At 39.9% G+C, this 20921-nt stretch overlaps 2 protein-coding genes across 2 annotated transcripts; both read left to right on the top strand.

Annotated features, from left to right (window-relative positions):
- Nucleotides 1-4683: 4683 nt before the first annotated feature.
- LOC118575961 (olfactory receptor 11A1) lies at nt 4684-5715 on the top strand. The gene has a single exon (XM_036176319.1). It carries the CDS (start codon nt 4710-4712, stop codon nt 5649-5651), a length of 942 nt encoding a protein of 313 aa, XP_036032212.1. The 5' UTR covers nt 4684-4709; the 3' UTR covers nt 5652-5715.
- An 11635-nt stretch (nt 5716-17350) lies between these two features.
- Nucleotides 17351-18292, top strand: LOC118575917 (olfactory receptor 12D2-like). The gene has a single exon (XM_036176277.1). The coding sequence runs from the start codon at nt 17351-17353 to the stop codon at nt 18290-18292; it is 942 nt and encodes a 313-aa protein (XP_036032170.1).
- The last annotated feature ends 2629 nt before the right edge of the window (nt 18293-20921 follow it).

The raw sequence follows: 20921 nt of genomic DNA, 5'->3' as shown, positions 1-20921 counted from the left end.
AGAGGTCCTGGGTTCAATTCCCAGCAACTGCATGGCGGCTCATAACCATCTGTAGTGATACCTGGTGCCATCTCCTGGTGTACAGACACACATGCAGATAGAGCACCCATACACACAAAATAAATAAATACACCTTTAAAAGCCGGGTAGTGCTGGTGCATGCCTTTAATCCCAGCACTTGGGAAGCAAGATGGTTCTCTAAGATCGAAGCCAGCTTGGTCTATAGAGTGAGTTCCAGGACAGCCAAGAGAGAAACCCTGCCTTGAAAAACAAAAATCAAAACCAAAAAAAAGTAAAAAAGAAAAAAAAAAACAAACCCAAAAAGGTTGGGAGTTGCTCTGCAGCAAATCTATTAATAATAATAATAATAATAATAATAATAATAATAATAGTAATAATGCCCCAGTGGGCTGTTTCATCTTGTTCACTTAAGGTTGCTCTGCAGTAAATCTATTAATAATAGTAATAATAATAATAATAATAATAATAATAATAATAACAATAATAGTAATAATGTCCTAGTGGGCTGCTCCATCTTGTTCATTTAAAGTTGCTCTGCATAAATCTATTAATAATAATAATAATAATAATAATAATAATAGTAATAATGCCCCAGTGGGCTGTTTCATCTTGTTCACTTAAGGTTGCTCTGCAGTAACTCTATAATTTGTTCTCAGGGGCCACTTCTGCTAGCCTTCCCTTGTGATAAAAGGGCTCACAGTGAAAGGGCAGAATGTCTTGGGAGCTAGAAGAGGGCATAGAGGTTGGAGAGAACAGCTCAGGAATGGAGGGTAGCAAGGGAGATGTTTCTAATCAAGACCCTGCATTATTTCAGGTTGAGCTAAAAAATGAAGGAGCTGAAGCTGGGAAATCTGGCTATTCTGAAGTCTTCAAAAAACCTTAGCTTATCTTCTTTCCTTCAGTTTAATCTGTAGAGCACAGGCTGCTCTCCAACGCTTCCCAGGTGAGCTCCCATTTCTGTATAAAGTTTCGCAGCTTAGTTCATAGACCCTTTAAAAAAGCTAAAAGGTTGGTTTTGAAAGATTTTTTCTCTAATTAGTAACAGATTTCCATTAGCCTAGAGAGCCCAAAAGCCTCTTTATGGCAAGCATTTCAGGAAATCCCTTTTGATTCCTTCAAGGTCCTCATGTTGCTGTTTGGATCCTTACAAGATGATTTTAGTCCTTCCCCTGGACTTCCGGTCATTTACAGAAGAGGGTAGGCACTCCTGCTCCCCAGGCTCTGGTTAGTGTGTTAAGATGGACACAGCAAGTATTCTCATATTGGCACTTGTCCTTCATTCTCACTGTATGGAAAAGCTTAAATATGCTTAAAATTATATGATTTTCTCTTAATGCTTTGAAAATTGTTTATTGTTTGGCATTCATAAAAATAACATGTTTAGCAAATATTGTAAAGTACATAAGAAAGTAAAAATTTCTTGTTTTAAAGATAAGTTACAAATTATAATTCAGCATATATTCCTTTAAATTTGTGTTCTTGAATGTTACTTGAATGACTTTGCTAGAAGTGGTGATGCTTTCAGCTGAGGGTCTTTCCTGTTTCAGGGTCTGGGCTGGATGAGAGCTGCAGGTCTCACCCAGGGTTGTCTGGGAGTCATTGCTCATTAGACAATTAGACAGGTATTTTTCACTATTCTCATTTTCTGATGAGTTAATTTGACCAAAGTAATCTTAATTCCAAAATTATCCTGCATACATTTTCTGACATCAAAGTCAGCCATCCTCCGATCCGGGGGATTTTACAAATTCTTTAAGGTCTACTTAAGCCTATGATAATACCTGTTTCTCATCCACCTTTCCTCTGTTATGTCTTCCTCACTTTTCTGCAGTTCTCAAATCTCACTACTCTCTTCTTCCTATTTTTTCTAACTCCCCACTCTTCGAACAATAGGATTGGTTATGTCATGTTCTGAAAATCCTAATCATCTTTCCTTCTTATGTGAAAACAGACTTCAGGTGGGGAACTTTTAAACACCTTTAAAGACCAGGGTCGTGAGAAGTTGTCTGGGCTGGTTAGTATACTTACCTGTGTCCTGCTCAGGGACAGTGTAGAGAGAATACAAAGTGCAGATTTGATTTAGAGCAGATAAAATAATCAGGAAGTTACAGAGTGAGCGCACAAATCATGTCACACAGAACTGTAGAGGGGCCAGTGGGCAGGGAGGGTACTGGAGTGGTGAGCTGGAGACGGCAGCAACCCCAAGAAAGTGCAGAACCCCCGTCTGGTGAAGCCATAGATTTAGGCTACAGGAGAGGCAGTTTTACATATTAGGTATTTGTTGTAGGACTTTGTTGTTCGCTTTGTAGATTGAAATTTTATCTCCTGTGGTGATTGATGCATGCTTTTATTCCTAGCACTTGGGAGGCAGAGACCAGCCTGGCCTACATAGCAAATTCCAGAGAAACCTGTGGTGAATGAACTTGGTTTTGGGAGAATAGAAATTATAAACATAAAACCTGTGACCATGTCTTTATATTTCACTATCATCTGGGTGAGCTGAGCTCTCCTTCCCTCCCTTCTTCCCTTCCTAGCGTTCTCTCTGTCTCTGTCTCTGTCTCTCTCTCTCCTCCATTATCTTGGATCTGAGCCTTCCTAATGCTGTCTAATTTCATCTGAACTACACCACCATACCACTTTGCTTTCTAAGAGCCCCCAGCCAGGCTTTGAGTCCAACAGGACAGAGTTGTAGATACATTTTGTAACCAGCAGGAGGGGCATGTTCCATTGCTGGCCTCCTCTGTCTTATTCATGTGCTTCTTGGATAACGGTTCTCAATCTTCTTAATGCTGCCACCCTTTAATACAGTTCCTTATGTTGTGGTGACCCCCCCCAACCACACAATTATTTTTGTTACTACTTCGTAACTGTAATTTTGCTACTGTTATGAATCTTAACATAAATATCTGATATGTAGTCTATCTGATATGTGACCCTGTGAAAGGGTTGTTTGACCCCCAAAGGGGATATGACCCACAGGTTGAGAACCACCATTCATGATGCTCCTTCAAAGATGACTTTCTTTATCATCCTGGCCTACTTAGCTCTGCAGCCTCTTTTTCATCCTCACGTGCTGTGGCATTTCTTGCCTCAGAACCTAGCCATAGTTTTCTTTCTATGGAATACCATCATTTCCCTTTACTTTTCCACAGCTATAGCAGACTGCTAGCACCACTTCTCCAGAACTATTCCATTCAGTTTTAATTCACCAGCTTCCTCTAAGTGTGCTGCAGTTATCAGCTGATGTGTGCATCTATTCCATAAGGCTCCTTAAGGTAATGGCCTTGTTTTATTTGACTGGGAATCCTCAAGGTTTAAAATAATATTCTCTAAGTACTAAGTTTAAGAGTACTAAAGAAAGAAAAGTGGTTAGTCAAGGAGACCCCAGGGGAGACATACAACTTAGGCTGTACCTCTCTGTCTCTGCAGATGTAGCACCAGTGCTACACAGGAGTAGAAGTTGTGACTCTGTGTAATGTACAAATCTGGCCTGTGGCAGGGTCATAAGCAACATGAAGTTCCCTGAGCCTCTTGGCCTTGAGTCATTTAGTTTCACCTTCCTAGGCAGCTGTTGCAGGGCATTGGTGTTAGACAACTTGAATTTCATGTTATAAATGACACGTATTTTTTTTTACTACTATGGAATGGAAACAGTTTAAATTTTATGAGAACACGTGTATGGTTTGCTCTTGCTTTCTTCTTAATCATTCTCCTTTGCTTGTAGCCATCCTACATATTCTCTCTGCAGTAAAAAGCAGACATCACTTGGTCAGCATGTGAAGTCCTACCTGCTACTCAAGGATCACTTCAGCTGTTCGGAAGCACTGTGCTCTATCAAGCCTCTGCAGCCACAGGCTTTTGCATCAGCTCACATCGCCCAGTCCACTGTCTTCTGGCTGGCCCACTGTTATCCAGCTTTCAAAACTTAGCTTAATATAAGACAGTAGCTTATACAACAGTAACTTAAAAGCTACTGTCTTCAGGAAGTTTCCCTGAACTTTATTTCCACATCCTCTGCCCCACAACCTAAGTCCGGGTTTCTTTTCCTTCTACTCCCACAGCTCCTATACTTCCCTCTGACCATCATTTATCATACCTTAACTAAAACCTCTAGTCAGCTAAAGAAACTGTGCTTTCAGAAGATTATTTTGATAAAATACTCTAAAAACTAGAGACAAAAGGTCTACCCAGTGGGCCATTGTACACACAGGAGTGTACTACAGAGGAAGAGATGATAAGAAGTCAAAGGAGCTGATGAGACTGAGATGGCTATAGGATGGGGGCCAGAGAGACTGCTCGGGCGAAGATGATGAGCCTTCGCCATGGGACTCCAGCACACCATTCAATTCTTTTGTAGTAGTATTGGCTTTGGTTGTAAAAGGTAAAAGTTTGTTGTCAAGGAACACACCTGGTGGTCACTACACAAAGTTGTGGTTTTTATTGAAAATTTGAATATGGATAAGCTCTCCTGGGCCATTAGGAATATGCTACATCAAAGGGCATGGGAAAGGAAGAGCCAGAGTGGTAATAACTATAAGGGAAAGATGAAGATGAGTTTAATCTATCTTCGTTTTGTACACTCTGTTATCTTGTTTTAGCCTTATCAACCTTAGAATTGCAACAGACAACAGAGACACACTAAAATTTCTCTAGTTACTGTCAAGCCAACCAGAACACTGAATGATCCCATGGAAAGCATCTCCACAGGAAACCAAACTGTCACTGAATTTATACTTCTTGGCTTCCATGAAGTCCCTGGGATGTACCTCCCATTCTTTTCTGTTCTCATCATCATCTATGCCTCCATCATAGCAGGGAACATGCTCATTGTAGTGGTGGTGGTCAGCTCCCAGAGGCTTCACACACCTATGTATTTCTTTCTGGTGAATCTGTCCTTCATTGAGATCCTCTATACCTCCACAGTGGTGCCCAAAATGTTGGAGGGCTTCCTACAGGAGTGTGCCATCTCTGTGGCTGGCTGCTTGTTCCAGTTCTTCATCTTTGGCTCTCTGGCTACAGATGAGTGTTTTCTTCTGGCTGTGATGGCATATGATCGCTACCTAGCAATCTGTCACCCCCTAAGATACCCACTCCTGATGGGGCCTCGATGGTGTCTGGGGTTGGTGCTCACAGTCTGGCTGTCTGGATTCATGGTAGATGGACTAGTTGTTGCTTTGATGGCCCAGCTGAGGTTCTGTGGCCCCAACCAAATTGACCACTTTTACTGTGATTTCTCACCTTTGATGGTGCTGGCCTGCTCAGATACTGGAGTGGCCCAGGTGACTACATTTATTCTTTCTGTTGTCTTCCTGACTATCCCCTTTGGGCTGGTTCTGGTTTCCTATGCTCAGATTGTGGTGACTGTGCTGAGAGTTCCCTCTGGGGCCAGAAGAACAAAAGCTTTCTCCACATGCTCCTCTCACCTGGCTGTGGTGTCCACATTTTATGGAACACTCATGGTCTTGTACATTGCACCCTCTGCTGTCCATTCCCAGCTTCTCTCCAAGGTTGTTGCCCTGCTCTACACAGTGGTCACTCCCATCTTCAACCCTGTCATCTATACCTTGAGGAACCAGGAGGTACACCAGGCACTAAGAAGGCTTCTCTACTGCAAAGCAACTGAAATGTGACCTAAGGAGGGTAGTGAATATTTTCTATTGGACTTTCAGGGTCTTCCTTGAAAAGTCTCCCACAATGGGCTGAGGATGAACACTTTGTTATTTCCAAAAATTTTCCTTTAAGTCTTCTGAATTATGCCCAAGGGGAAGATAATAGTTCAACAATTTTCAAATGTTAGTGTGGTGGTTTGAATGAACCCATAGGTTCATAAATTTGAATGCTTGGTCATCAGGGAGTGGCACTATTTGAAAGGATTAGGTGGTGTGGCCTTGTTGGAGGATGTGTGTGTGTGTGTGTGTGTGTGTGTGTGTGTGTGTGTGTGTGTTGGGGGAGGGGTGGACTTCGACTTTTTGAGAGCCCAAGCTAGTCCCAGTGGCTTTTTCTTTTCCTGCTGCCCATAGATCTGGTTTTAGAACTCTCAGCTACTTCTCCAGCACCATGTCCATCTGTGTGCTGCCATAATGGACTAAATCTCTGAAACTGTAAGCAAGCCCCAATTAAATGCTTTCTTTTATAAGAATTGCTGGAGTCATGGTGTCTCTTCACAGAAATAGAACACTGACTAAGACAATTAGTTTAAAAGATTTTGTAAACTAATATGAGATTTTAAAATTGAATATACCATAAATAGTGCACTGTTTTGATCATTGAACAGGGCAGACATGTACTGAATTGTTACTTTCTAGTCCATTGCTGTATGTAATGCTACTACTACGGATTAATGCAAGGAAAATTAAAGAAAGAAAATATCAATACTGAAACAAATTTAGAATCAATTCTCATTTATATTACTGTAGTATGACTTTTAAAGAGTTCTCTGTTCTTGGATGTTTGTGTCTACAACTTGTATAATAGAATTTGCAATCTGTTCTCCCACTGAACAAATCCTATGTTAACTCTCATCTACTTCTTTGCTCTTTTGAGCTTCTTCATATGGGTAAACATAAGTGAATAGTTTAAGTAACCTTTTGTTGTTAGGAATGTTTAGCTATACTCAGCTTTTAAAAGCAACCTCAACTTTTATACATTTATGTTTTTCTATAATACAATTTCAGAACATAAGTTGTTAGGCCTAATGATACATGCATTTACAAATATTAAAGTTGATTTTATTCTACTTATTTACTTTGTGACTTTATTATAGAAACACACACACAAATAGAGTATAGTATACTGGTAGCGAATGCATACTTGCTAGAAACTTTTAGGGCAAATTCCAGAGGTTGGCTAAAGATTGTGTGTTCACAAATTATGTATATATTTCACATACAAATTTTCATTATACTTTCCTATTTATAGAAACAGTTTTTCACTAGGCTCTTGTGGATAGTTCTGTACTCATAATCATACAGACCCTCTTGATTAAAGGCTCCAATGTATGGACCCATTCCCGTGGTTATACAGACCACCTTGGTTAAAGTTTCCAATGGATAGCCTGTGCTCACAGTCATAAAGGCTGCCTTGGTTAAACTCAGTGGGTTTCAAAACAAAACCAGAGAACATGAATGTGGGAAGTGGACTTGTAGGATAGAGAAGAGGTTAATGGGGTTGGGAAAGAGATAAGAGGATAAGAAATCAGAGTAATTAGAATACATTATACACATACATGAAATTGTCAAAGAACAAATTTAATTTGTAATATGATTTAAAATGTAAAGAAAAGATACACATAAAGAATAACAATAAAAAGGTAGTTTTTAAAAGCATGCCCACTAGGGCCTTAAAAAATAGTTCAGCAAAATAGTTACCTTGTAAGCACAGAGATTGGAGTTCAATTCCCCAGAGCCTACCTAGAAAAATCCACCTGTGGTCATGGTACACTCTTGTGATCACAGCAATGGGAGACAGACAGACAGACAGACGGACTCTCGGGGCTTGCTGGTCAACCATCCCATCCTATTTGACAAGTTCCAGGACAGTGAGAGATCCTTCCTCAAAGGATAAAGGAGGACTTGTTGTTTTTCCACCAGCACAATGGCTGCACCTGAATCTACTGAGCTTCAGCCAGTAATTGTGGATCCACAGGTACTGGCCCACTTGTCAGGCAGTGGCCAGGCAGGACTTTCATGTCCCACCAGTCTGCCTCCTGCCATTGCCATTAAATCTCTATTGCTCTATTTGCCAATGAGACTTTGGAGTCAGAGGCTTGTATGAAAACCTGCTAGCTCAGAGAGGTTGAGTACCAACTAGATGACCTTATCTCTTTTCCAGCATCTCCAAAAGAGAGTGCCTTTCACTTTGCCAAACCAAAAAAGACTGCTGCACTTAAAGTCTCTCCCTATTAATACTTCCCATGTATCTCTCTATCTGTATTTCTAGCTCCTCTGGACTCTGTATGGCTAATTTCGGTCAACTAGTTGCTGGCCCTGCCCCCTGATCCAAGATTAATTTTGTTAACACATTCCCAGGGTTTCACAGTGTGATCAAATAACCCGCAACAGAGGACAATGCCTAAGATATGATAACATGATTCCTGGGGTTGTCCTCTGGCTTACATATACTCGCACATATATAGGCATATGTGTCTGATTATCTATGAAAACAGATACACACACACTCACACATGGGGGGGTGGTCTCTCCAATGCTTTTGGATTGGCAGAATTAATATTGGGGAACTGGCTGTATTATTGAAATCATTGGAAGTCTCCATTCAAATCTTAACATCATTCTTCACCAAATCAGGAAAAAATACTAACATCTGTAGGGAGACACTGAAGTCCATGAATAGCCAAAGCAGAAGAAGAAATGCTTAAAGTGGGCTCTGTCTCAGGGAACAGTTGCAGTCTCGGAGGGTGGGTGGGATTTGAGGGATGTGGGGATGTGGGCTGGCTTGGGAGGGAGGACTGGTGGGTGGGAGGAGGGAGGAGGTGGGATCTGTGGGTGGTATGTGGAGTGAGTAGAAAATTTCTTAATAAGGAAAAAATGAAAAAAAAAGAAAAGAAGAGCAGAGAGTAAGGAAATTATAAAATTCTGTTTCATAAACAGGCTGTATGTGGGTATAGGGGAAATTACATTTAAAATTTCTGTGTGCAACACCTACCGCACTGTGTGCACTATGAAGGGACCGAAGAGATGTGGGTGCCATTATTATTGTGCTTTTTATTGTTGTTTTAACTATAGAGGTGGATTTATGAATTACAAAGACTTTTCAGTAGCTGTGTAACTCATCCAGACTGCTCACAAGACTTACAATTGACCTCGTGGCCCACAGACAAGCTCTATGTCTATGCAGCTATGTTCTATGAAGAAGCTCTGTCTGTACTAAAGATCCACCAGGTTGTTTGACCCTGGCTGCATAGAATATCATGATGGTAGAGAGTTGACATTCTATAGCTTATGTATCATAATCATCTTGGGCCACATTGTAGCCAGTTACCTTCATTTTTGTATTTCACGGACATTATTGCAACTAATAGATAAACTCCCCAGGCAGGTATCACAGAGCTTAGCAGATGTCTCTCCTCTACCAACACAAAGCTAAGCAATGTTTTAACATCTGGCACCTTTAGAACATAACTTGCCCATTTGGCTGTAACCCTGATGATCCACCAGCATATCTGGGAAGCATACCGATTTATTACTACCGTGGTTCTGCTACTATGCAGATTCATGTAATACCTTCCACAGTAAAGCACGTCCTTCAGTGCAGTTTGGATCCGTGTTCCTGGGACACTCTTGATTGGCCTTGAATAAATGATTTTCTTATTTCTTTTAGTGGAGTATTTTATATAGGTACATGTCATGCCCTCAAAGGAATCTTTATTATTATCTAAACACTAATTACAACTTCAAAATCATGAATGTATTTTTTTAATTGTAGGATTTGCTTATTGTGAGTGTCTTTTACCTAGAGGAGACCAGAATACAGCCTCCTCAAATATGCCCTTTTCTTTCTTTCTTTCTTTCTTTCTTTCTTTCTTTCTTTCTTTCTTTCTTTCTTTTCTTCCTTCCTTCCTTCCTTCCTTCCTTCCTTCCTTCCTTCCTTCCTTCTTTCTTTCTTTCTTTCTTTCTTTCTTTCTTTCTTTCTTTCTTTTTTTTAAAGAGAGAGAGAAAGAACCATGATAAATGAAGACCACATGAGAACAGTAAGAAGCAAAATGCTAGAGAGGCCCCCAGAAATCTACAATGATACCTCCACTGTAGACTACTGGCAATGGTGGAGAGAAAGCCTGAACTGACCTAGTCTGGTGATCGGATGCTAAACACCCTAACTGTGTTGCTAGAAATCTCACCCAATAACTGATGGAAGTGGATACAGAGATCCTTGGCTAGGCCCCAGATGGAGCTCCAGGAGTCCAATTGGAGAGAAAGAGGAGGGATTGTATGATTGAGAAATGTTGAGACCATGATTGGAAAAAGCACAGGGACAAATAGCCAAACTAGTGGAAACACATGAACTATGAACCAAAAGCTGAGGAGTCCCCAACTTGATCAGGCCCTCTGGATAAGTGAGACAATTGAATAGCTTGAACTGTTTGGGAGGCACACAGGCAGTGAGGCCCGGACCTGTCCTTAGTGCATGAGCTGGCTGTTTGGAACCTGGGGCTTATGTGGGGACACTTTGCTCAGCCTGGAAGGAGGGGTTTGGACTTGCCTGTACTGAATCTACCAGGTTGAGCTGAATCCCCAGGGGAGTCTTTGCCCTGGAGGAGATGGGAATGGGGGGAGGGGCTGGGGGGAAGGCGGGGGGGGGGGCAGGAGTGGGGAGGACAGGGGAACCCATGGCTAATACATAAAATTAAAACACAAATATCCGTATTAGAAAAAAAATGAAATAAAATTTAAAAAAAAAGAGAGAGAGAAAGAAAGGATGTGCCCTGTGCCTGTGGTGCCTGCAGAGGTGAGGCCAGAAGAAGGCATTGGATCCTCTGGAACTGGAGTTACAGATGGCTGTGAGACATGGTGTAAGTGCTGGAAATCAAACTCTGGCCTTCTGGAAGAGCATCTAGTACTCATAACCACTGAGCCATCTCTCCAGCCTCAGATGTGAATTTCTTAGTATTTTCTTCTACAGTAAGTGACTTCTGCCTTATGTGGGACTTAACTATACAGGATGTTTTTGCATTTTGTCTTCAATAGGGTTATTTCAAGAACATTATCTTCCTTCTGACACTGACCAGTATGTTGTCTCTAGTAACCTCTTCTGTTCCAGCAGAGGCAGGACAGGGACATCTTCATCCCCAACCGAACATTAGGCACCACTGAGATGCAGCTTCTTATTTTTTGCTGAAAACAATGGTATAGGTGTTAGTCTGTGTTTCAATTTCTAGATATAATGTGTGGTTTGTGGGTTCTTTAAGGTAGAATATCCAAAGTCTGACAGAGATAATTAAACCTGAAAATGTCCAAGATCCATGTATTTGATGTTACCTCTTGTAAGGGTAGGGCAGAGCACTGGAGAAGTCAACTGTGGCTTTCATGAGCTTTGGTATAGTCATCCTTAACTAGCTCATCTTCACCAACTCTGTCCTTGTTCCTTAGTAGAATGTTGTTCTATCAGGACCTGTGATCACAAGGACTCATATAATATTGAAAACAATGCTCCAGAACATGTGGAATGCAGCAAGGCAGTACTGAGTGAGAAGTTTATAGTTTTAAGTGCCTACATTAAAAACAAACAAAAGGACCAAAGAGATTTTAAATAAATAATCTAATGATACACACCAAGGCCTTTGAAAAGTAAGAACAATCTACATCAGTTATTTTTTTCATTGTTGTGACAAACTATCTGAGAAAAGCAACTTAAGAAAGGAAAGGTTTATCCTTATCCTAAAATTGGTTCACCATTTTAGGGCACAGTCCAGGACAGGGGAAAGTGCCAGTGGCCTCTTCAGAGGGGCTGCAGACAGCAAAGGGGGTTATGGAATACAGCCCAGGGGGTGACAAAGCAACTCTGGGTGCACCCTGGAGAGGTAAAGCCCTGGGAAGATTGTTCCCAGAATGCCCCTTGCTTCTGCTGTGCTTCCTCCTGCTTGTGCTGTCCTGTTCCTGTATTTGGTGTAATATGAAGGGATCCCACTGTATCTAGTATAGTGTGATTATTTCTTGGGAAAATCCTGCTCCTCACTGGGAAATTTACTTACAGATCATAATGAAGACATTTTAAAAATAAAAGCAATGATGCTTAGTTAGATCTATAATTGGCCTTTCTGAGTCAGCCTAAAAGATACAGGAGGTTAAGACAGTTAGTGACAATGATTAGGAAAATGGTTTATGTTATTCTGTCAATTGCTACAAAAAAGGCAAAAATAGGCCGAAACTTACCTTCCTCTTTGTTAGATGTGAGATTTGAAGAAGATGGATAATAAGAACAAGGAAGTTTCATGCATTATAGACCCATGAATTCTGTCTGTGGAGAAACAGGCTGATGAGAGAAAGCAATTATGTCCCTACACCCGAGGTTAGGCTGGAGTTCCTCAGTCACATAACTTACACAATCAATCTCAGGCCCTGGATGTACCTTGAAAAAAAAATCTGTGAAAGGAAAGTAAATGACACTATTGTGTATAAAGGAAAATAAATGGCTAGCTGACCACTTGTTTAAAGTTTGTCTAGTGTAGAAATAGGATAGGAATCTGCTGCACTGAGATGCAAACAGCTGCCTGCCAGCACAAGGAGGAACTGGCTGAAGTATGTTTAGCTTGCTTAAAACTTTGTTAATCAAGTATAAAAAATTATTACTTTGGGGTGAAGAAAAATGTTTAACTACTTGTGAGCTTCTAAGAAAAACACGTAACTTGTGATCATAATGTGATTTCTTCCTGTATAAAGATTTTCATTTGTTTTTGGAAAATATGTAACTTATAGTTGTGAGGTAATCTTTTCTTGCATAGAAATTTTTGTCTTGGGAGGTATAAAAAGGATAAGAGAAAAATAAGAGATGTAGAAAGAAGACATCAGGGAAGATGTAGAAGGAAAATATCAGGAAAGATATAAAAGGAGAACAGCTGGGAAGAAGAAGAAAACATCTGGGTAGAAAAACAGAACAAACAAACAAACAAACAAACAAACAGAGTAGTAACAAGCAAGAGAAAAAGTAAAATGAAGAATTAAGCTTTGGCCCTCAGAAGTTTCCTGAGTGTGTATGCAGCTGCACAGACTCCATGCCTACTCTTCAGCACCTGATGTGCTGAGGGTGGGTCCCTTGGCAGCGAAGTTTCTTAGATACTGTTCTATTGTGATGAAATGCCATGACCAAGGTAACTTACAAAAGGAAGCATGTAGTTCGGGCAGAGCTTCCAGTTTCAGAGAGTGAGTCCATGATCATCATGATTCAGAGCAGGACAACAGTGGAGCAGCGGCTTATATCCTGATCCACAGGCAGCAGGCAGAGAGTGAGACCGGATCCCTGGTGGGCTTTTGAAACCTCAAAGCCCACCTCCCAGTGACACACCTCCTCCAACAAGGTCACACTTCCTAATCCTTCCTAAACAGTGCAGGGACCAGGTATTTAAAGATATGAGCCTCTGTGGGCCATTCTTATTCAAACCACCACAGGAAATCATGAAGTGAACAGATAGGTGGTTGCAAAACATCACAGTCAGGAAATGAATGCTGCTGCTCTGTTCGTTTTTACTTTCTTATTTAGTCCAGAACCCCAGTCCATGGAATAGTAAGTATTCGAATTCAGGGCAGGTGTTCTTTGCTTAGTAAAACCTTTCTGGAGACACCTTCATAGACACATCCCAAGGTGTGTTTCTATGGTGATTCTAAATTTTAATCAAGCTGACAATGAAAATTATTACAATTCTAAAGCTTGTTAAGTTGACACTTAAACATATCACTTGAAATAACTCCATCTCTGTTCCCAAACACACACACACACACACACACACACACACACACACACACACACACACACGAGTTTACTTAGCAGGAAAGGAAAACAAATCATAGCATTTTCAGGAAAATGGATGGACCTGGAAATTATTATATTAAGAAAATAAACTCAACTCAGTAAGACAAATGCCACATTTTGAGTTAAACAAAATGAAAACAATTTTGTACCAGAACATGTAATGTAAGTGCCTACATTAAAAACAAACAAACAAACAAAAACCCGAAGAGCTTTCAAATAAACAACTTAATGTTTTCTGGAACTGAAGAGCCTCAGTGTCAGTCCTTGTTTTACAATTCATTACGAGACAACGGAAAGTTTGCATAAATCTTTCAACCCTTACTTCCTTATCATAACACAAGGGACGATTTTTAATATTTCTTTTATTAGGTTTTCCTGAGAATTAAATGTGTGAATGCATGTTAGGAACTCAGCACAATAACTATACATAAGAAGCCTGAAGAGAACGTTATTTGTATTGTATTTTCTGCTTATAACACAATAAGGACTGATTAATGTGTGACAGTACAGTGAAGTACACAGGAACAAGAATGAAAACACAATAAACGTGGACAAAATTAAATTTTTTAAATCTGTACTTAGAATCCTTCCATAAATTGCTGATCAGACATATCTATCCCTTGCATTAACATACTGATTTTTTAAAAATAAGAGCTATAGCAAAAAGTGGGAGACACATTGCAAAAACAAACATGTCCTTCCACACGTAAGCTCTGGCATCACAAAATTAGAGTAAATAATTTAGTCTTGTTATCAACAGTGAAGATTCAGTTTCGCAGAAACAAAAGCAAATTGCTTTCTTTATTTCTCACTGGTATAATAGAAATAAATGAGTAGAATATAAGAGGATACATGTGGAGGACTGTACTGTCAGGGTGAGATGAACAACTGATTAATTTTCATCTCCAACTTTCTTGCACTTTAAACTCCAGGGTATTTTTCCAGGGATTCTTCAGGGACAGATAGTGAAGTCCCACCTCCATCAGAGGAAATGAAGGGAAGTTTGGTTAAGAAAACTTACTAGGCCGTGGAGACTTGGGTTGTCCATTGTTCTCAATTAAGGATTATTCATAATTAGACAATAGGAAGAACAACAGGAAAATAGTGATTTCACAAGTCAGCTCCCTGATTACTCTTAGAATAATTCTCAGCATCAGGGGACAAGCTCTCTCAGGACTTTTATTTTTAGTCTTAAGATTTTTAGAGCCAACATATTTTTCAAAAGGTGAGGAAGAATTTTCAGAAGACAAATTATTTTTTGGACTCAGGGCAAATGCTTATCCTTGAGGACTGAGCCCATTTATCTAACATGAGCTATTGCCTCATATATTTTCTATTATTTACAATCATGGGAAGTAGAGCCCTGAAAATGCCTTTTACCTGTGCAGTCAGGTAAGAAAGCGTAACCAGAGGCAGGCTGGGAAGTTGCCCATACTTTCTGTGTTGTGACCTGTCTCCTGCTGGTATTAGAAAAAGCTGTTTAAGATTCAGAGCTAGTTTCCATTTTATGATGGACAGATTTCCTGGTGTGGGTCACGGAAGCACGTCCTTTCCCACATTTTTATCATGATGTCCCATTCTCAATTCAATATGCCTGATTATTTAGGCACCATCCAAGGCAAATCCATAATCTCTAAATTTTGAAACTGTAGTGAAAGAAATGATGTTACAGAGAGAAGTGTGGCAATCAATGTTCTCTAGAACTCAGGAAAAATTTGGTCTCTTATTTGGCTTATTGTTTCTTGATTTTTTTCCCCAATATATTTTTGATGCAATTCTATTTATGGATCAGAAAAACTAAAATGATGAGTAGTGTTTAGAAGATTATTTGCATTTTTAAAAAGTAGCAGTAAGGATTTTAAATATACTATACCTAGTTATCAAAGAAAGTTACTCTGATTGTTGGATGGAGGCCTTTTGTGGAGGTAGAGTAGAGGTTAGTTCTAAAAACTTATCTCCAGAATAAAGCCAAAAGTGCCTAGAAGTCTCCCTAGTTCATTTCCCTTACAATCTGGCCAGTTCAAATCTACTTCCTCTCAGAACTCCAATCATTTCATCTTTAGGAAGTGAGATTGTGAGGGCAGTCTCTTCATATTTCCTCCCAGTTTTTTTTTTTAAAAGATTTATTTATTATGTATAGTGTTCTGCCTGCATATATGCCTGCGATCTATAGAAGAGGGCACCAGATCTCATTACAGATGGTTGTGAGCCACCATGTGGTTGCTGGGAATTGAACTCAGGACCTCTGGAAGAGCAGGCAGTGCTCTTAACCTCTGAGCCACCTCTCTAGCCCCTCCTTTCAGTTCTTACTCTCCACTCGTACATCCCACCTATCTAGCTTGTCTTTTCTAAGATATGCAGATGCTACCCATGACATCTACTTAAAGAAAAGGAGCAGAGTGGAAGCTGGTTCACCTACTCTATCTGCTGTTGTCAGTACAGCCGAAGGTACTGCTAGAACCTTAAAAAAATATTCAGAAGAATATTTTGTGGCAGCAATCAGTACAGATTTAGTTCTAAGACATGTCTCATAATGAACTACTCATGTATAATTCCTATAGAGTTAAATCATTCACTGAATAAAATATTTTTAGGTCAATTCAACAAAAAATGAAGACGAATATATTTCCTTACTAGAAGGCAGAGTTTCTTATTATGGAAAGTAAGATGAGATAAGGAAAACACATTTGGTAATCGAGAAGAGCCGGCGACTTTGAAGAGAGTTGGTATGAAGCAGACAGACAGACTGCTACGGCATGATACAGCATAGATGCCAGGGACCTACTAGAGGAACTGTAATGAAGGTGAGTTCAACTTGGAATACACCTTCCTAGCTGAAAGGTGAGTTTATTTGGTTAAATAAATTTATTTAAAATATGCCAGGTTGGGGATTTAGCTCAGTGGTATAGCACTTGCCTAGCAAGCACAAGGCTCTGGGTTTGATCCTCAGCTCAAAAAAAAAAAAAAAAAAAATGCCATAAGACAAAAGTAGGATTTCTGGAGACCAAAGGCATAGATTCTTAAAAAGAAATAATGGTGAAATAATGAAGAAACTTGAGCTGTCAGAAAGCAGGAGTTTTGTATTTAAGGACCTTAGAGAAGAAAGTCAGACCACAAGTAGACAACATTTGCAGAGCAACATTTCTCATTGAAGATGTCATTTGATTTCCTGCTTGAGGAAATGTTCAGGCTCAAAGTAGAGTAAGACAGTAAGTCCATCACCAACTATAGCAATAAGATTTTCAAAATACCTCAAATTAACACAGACTATGTGGTTTTGATCTCCTCTCCCACGTTCCATCAAATAGGACTCCTTGACTTTACTGGGTATGTGAGTCAGGAAGAGATGAATAAAACAGTATCTTCACTTTAATAATCTAAGGATACGAGACTAGTGCTATTTTAGAGATTTCCTACTTTTTTAGTATTTTATTCTTGACTCTTATTCTTAAAATTTTTCAAGAAGCATCTCAATAGATAAAGAAGAATGATATAGTAGAATATTAAAAAAACAGCATGTCACAGAGCTGACTTACAGATGATAGTTTTATTAGAATATAGATGCTCATAGCCAGAGAAGAGCATGTATGGACAACATGCTGCAAACCTCTCAGAGAATAAAAGTGTTAATGATGAATCTAAATTTTAAAAATAGTTAACCGAGGCTGTTCAAGAGCCAGTCTAATATTACACAGGATCTGAGGCTGGTTTATGTAAAACAACCATTCTCCTTTATTCATCTTATCCTCCTCCTCTTCTTCATTTTACCAAGAAAATTCTAATCTTGAAAGATTGATTGGTCTTGTTCCAGGCTGTGTTCCACAAACTATGTCATCTTTTCTTTTAGGTGATGCTGAATCAAACCTCTGTCACTGAATTTTTCCTGCTGGGAGTGACAGACATACAGGAACCACAACCTTTTCTTTTTGCTGTTTTTATCGCCATCTACTCTGTCAATATAACTGGGAATGGAGCCATCCTGATGATCATCATTTCAGATCCAAGACTCCACTCACCTATGTATTTCTTCCTGGGAAACCTAGCATGTCTAGATATCTGCTACTCCACCGTGACAGTGCCAAAGATGCTGGAGAACTTCCTCTCCATAAGCAAAGCTATTTCCTTTTTGGGATGCATAACTCAGCTTCATTTCTTCCACTTTCTGGGCACCACAGAGTCCCTGCTGCTGGCAGTGATGGCATTTGATCGCTTTGTGGCAATCTGCAAACCACTTCACTATTTTGTCATCATGAATCGCCAGCTCTGTATCCTAATGGCTGTCATCATCTGGACCATTGCTTTTCTACATGCTCTGCTTCACTCTGTAATGACATCTCGTTTGAGTTTCTGTGGTTCCAACTATATCCATCATTTCTTCTGTGACGTTAAGCCATTGCTGGAACTGGCCTGTGGAGACACCGAGCTCAACCTTTGGCTGCTCAACACTGTGACAGGCACCATTGCCTCAGTCCCCTTTTTTCTGACATTTCTCTCCTATTTCTACATTATCACCTATCTGTTCCTCAAGACCCGTTCTTGCAGCATGCTCCACAAAGCACTGTCCACATGTGCCTCTCACTTCATGGTTGTTATTCTTTTCTATGCTCCTGTTATCTTCACCTACATCCGTCCCTCCTCAGGCAGCTCTCTGGATCAGGACCGGGTCATTGCCATCATGTACAGTGTGGTCACTCCTGCTCTCAACCCACTCATCTACACCTTGAGAAACAAGGAAGTGAGGAGTGCATTGAATAGGAAGATGAGAAGATGGCTTCAACTTGAAGAGATCTAAAGAACTCTTCTGAGGCATAAATAACCAGGCAATGAGAAATTAAGATATATTCTTATGTATAATAGATTTACACATATATAACTGAACAAGTTGAGTAATGGAAAATATATGGGAAAATATGATCTAGTGGTATTAAACTATTAAAGCAAGGGAAACTTGAACTTGTGGAGCTCTAATCATAGAATCTGGTTCCTGAATTTGCTTTTGGCATATTAGTTGGTAACTTTTACTTGTGACATACTCTAATGTGACTTGTATGTAACTATTTATAAAAATATGTGTATACTACCCGTGTTTAGGATAAATTATTAGTACTTATGACTGTTTATCTGTTAACAACATTAGTTTGATGATTATTATTATGTTTTCTTATTTTGAGGAATTATTGAAACTATGGTTACAAAGCTGGAAAAGTTAGTTGCAAATCACAAATGAGCTACAGAAAAATTTCAGAGGTGAAACATTTCTTTTAATCCTGATCCTGTTAATATTAGGAGTTTTAGGGTCAATGGGTAAAGTTTTATTTTTTAAACTTTTGTTAGGGACCAAGATTTCAGGAACCAAACATGAACCATGGAAAGTACTAGCTAAGCCAGAGAACAAGTCATAAGCCCACTGCCCTTCCCTAGAGCAGTAACACCTGTTTACTAACCAGAGGCTCCCAAAGATAAGAAGACATTCCACAGTCAGGTGCCATGACAACCGAATGTAAAGAGCATTTCATGGTCAGGTAGCCTAGCAACAGAACAAATGGCCCCTGACCAGTGACCTTAGCCGACATCTTGTAGTTGCACGACCTGCATGTCTCACACATCTTGCATGCCTTCCATGTCTCTTCCCCTTCCCTCCTTCCTGCCCTCTCCCCTCCTATGCTATATAAGCCTTGCGGAGGAAAATAAAAATTGCAGCTTGATCAGAATCTTGTCTTGCTGTCCATCTCTCATGTCCCCTGTCTCTTTCATTCGCTCCCACAACACTCCCTGTTGAAACCCTCTGGCTGGGGCAAATTTTATTGTTTATTATTGTTTTTTAGGCAAGGTCTCCTGTAGCCTGGGCTGGCCTTGAATTCCTTATATTCTTGCTTCTACCTCTCAATTGCTGGGCGTATATGTGTACTACCACACCCTGCTTTATAAACAATTTAGACAATATATTTTACCAAGTCAACATATCATATATATATATATATATATATATATATATATATATATATATCAGCATAAGGATGTTGAGATATTTTACATCTGACTGTTTAAACTCTTTAAGATCTGGGTGGTAACTTTTTCTCTTGTCCTAGCAACATTCTAAGTGTTGAGTAACCTTAGCTACCAGTGTTTGAGTGATGGAATAAAGTCCAAGGTGAGAATTCATGTGGTTAGATTTTTTTTCAAACCTATTTTTATGTATTAAGTATTTTTATTTAATATTCATACATGCATATGATGTGTTTGGATCTAATCCACCCTATTCCATTTTCAATTCCTCCCCTATATATCCTTAATGTTTCCCACCAAACTTCATGTGCTTCCTGGTAAGGAAGTAGATGTCTATAGAAAAACAGTGTTTACTGGGTATTAGACACTAGAATGCAGTTTCACAATGAACTCACAAGGGCTGGGACTGCAGGCACAAGACTTGAACATAATGGGGCCAGAAAAAATTCCATGAATTCCCACCCCTGTCTGAGGAGATTGGGCAGTTGATAGCTACTGGGAGAGGGAGAGTCACTTTTCTTTAGGAATGTGGGCCCAGAGAAGATACCCATGCTCTAGTGTACAAGCCCACAACCACGCACATAAAGGCAGTATGAAATGGATTCAATGTGTATTCAATTAGATTATTTTTCTGGAACCTTGTACTTTCCAGAGTCCATGGCCTTACCCCTTCAAACCAACAAAACTAAACAACTAAAGATATTAAAAAGAAATTGATAATTTTTTTTAATTTTAATTTTATTTATTTATTTTTTTGTTGGAACAGAAATAGTTTTATTCTTTTTTTAATTATATTTGTGTTTTAATTTTACAGATCAGCCATGGGTTCCCCTGTCCTTCCCCCTCCCGTCCCCACCCCCACCTTCCCCCCATCCCCTCCCCTCCATTCCCATCTCCTCCAGGGCCAAGACTCACCTGGGGATTCATTTAAACCTGGTGGATTCAGTACAGGCAAGTCCAGTCCCCTCCTTCCAGGCTGAGCAAAGTGTCCCTGTGTAAGCCCAAGGTTCCAAACAGCCAGCTCATGCACTAAGGACAGGTCCCGGTCCCACAGCCTGGATGCCTCCCAAACAGTTCAAGCTATTCAATTGTCTCACTTATCCAGAGGGCCTGATCCAGCTAGGGGCTCTACAGCCTTTGGTTCATAATTCATGTGCTTCCATTCGTTTGGCTATTTGTCCCTGTGCCTCTCTAATCTTGGTCTCAACAATTCACGCCCTTACAGTCCCTCCTCTTTCTTGACAATTGGATTCCTGGAGCTTCACCTGGATAGCTGGCGCTCTCACATGACAAAATAAAAACAAAACAGTTTTATCCGGTAAAGCGAATGATTAGAGGTCTTGGGGACGAAATTGATAAATTTTATGATGTAAGGAATCTTTGTTTTTGTACAAAGGTGAGAAGCTCTCTCCCTC

Source organism: Onychomys torridus, unplaced genomic scaffold (assembly GCF_903995425.1).
Source record: "Onychomys torridus unplaced genomic scaffold, mOncTor1.1, whole genome shotgun sequence".
NCBI classification, from domain to species: Eukaryota; Metazoa; Chordata; class Mammalia; order Rodentia; family Cricetidae; genus Onychomys; species Onychomys torridus.
This window is presented reverse-complemented; position numbering and strand designations above follow the sequence as displayed.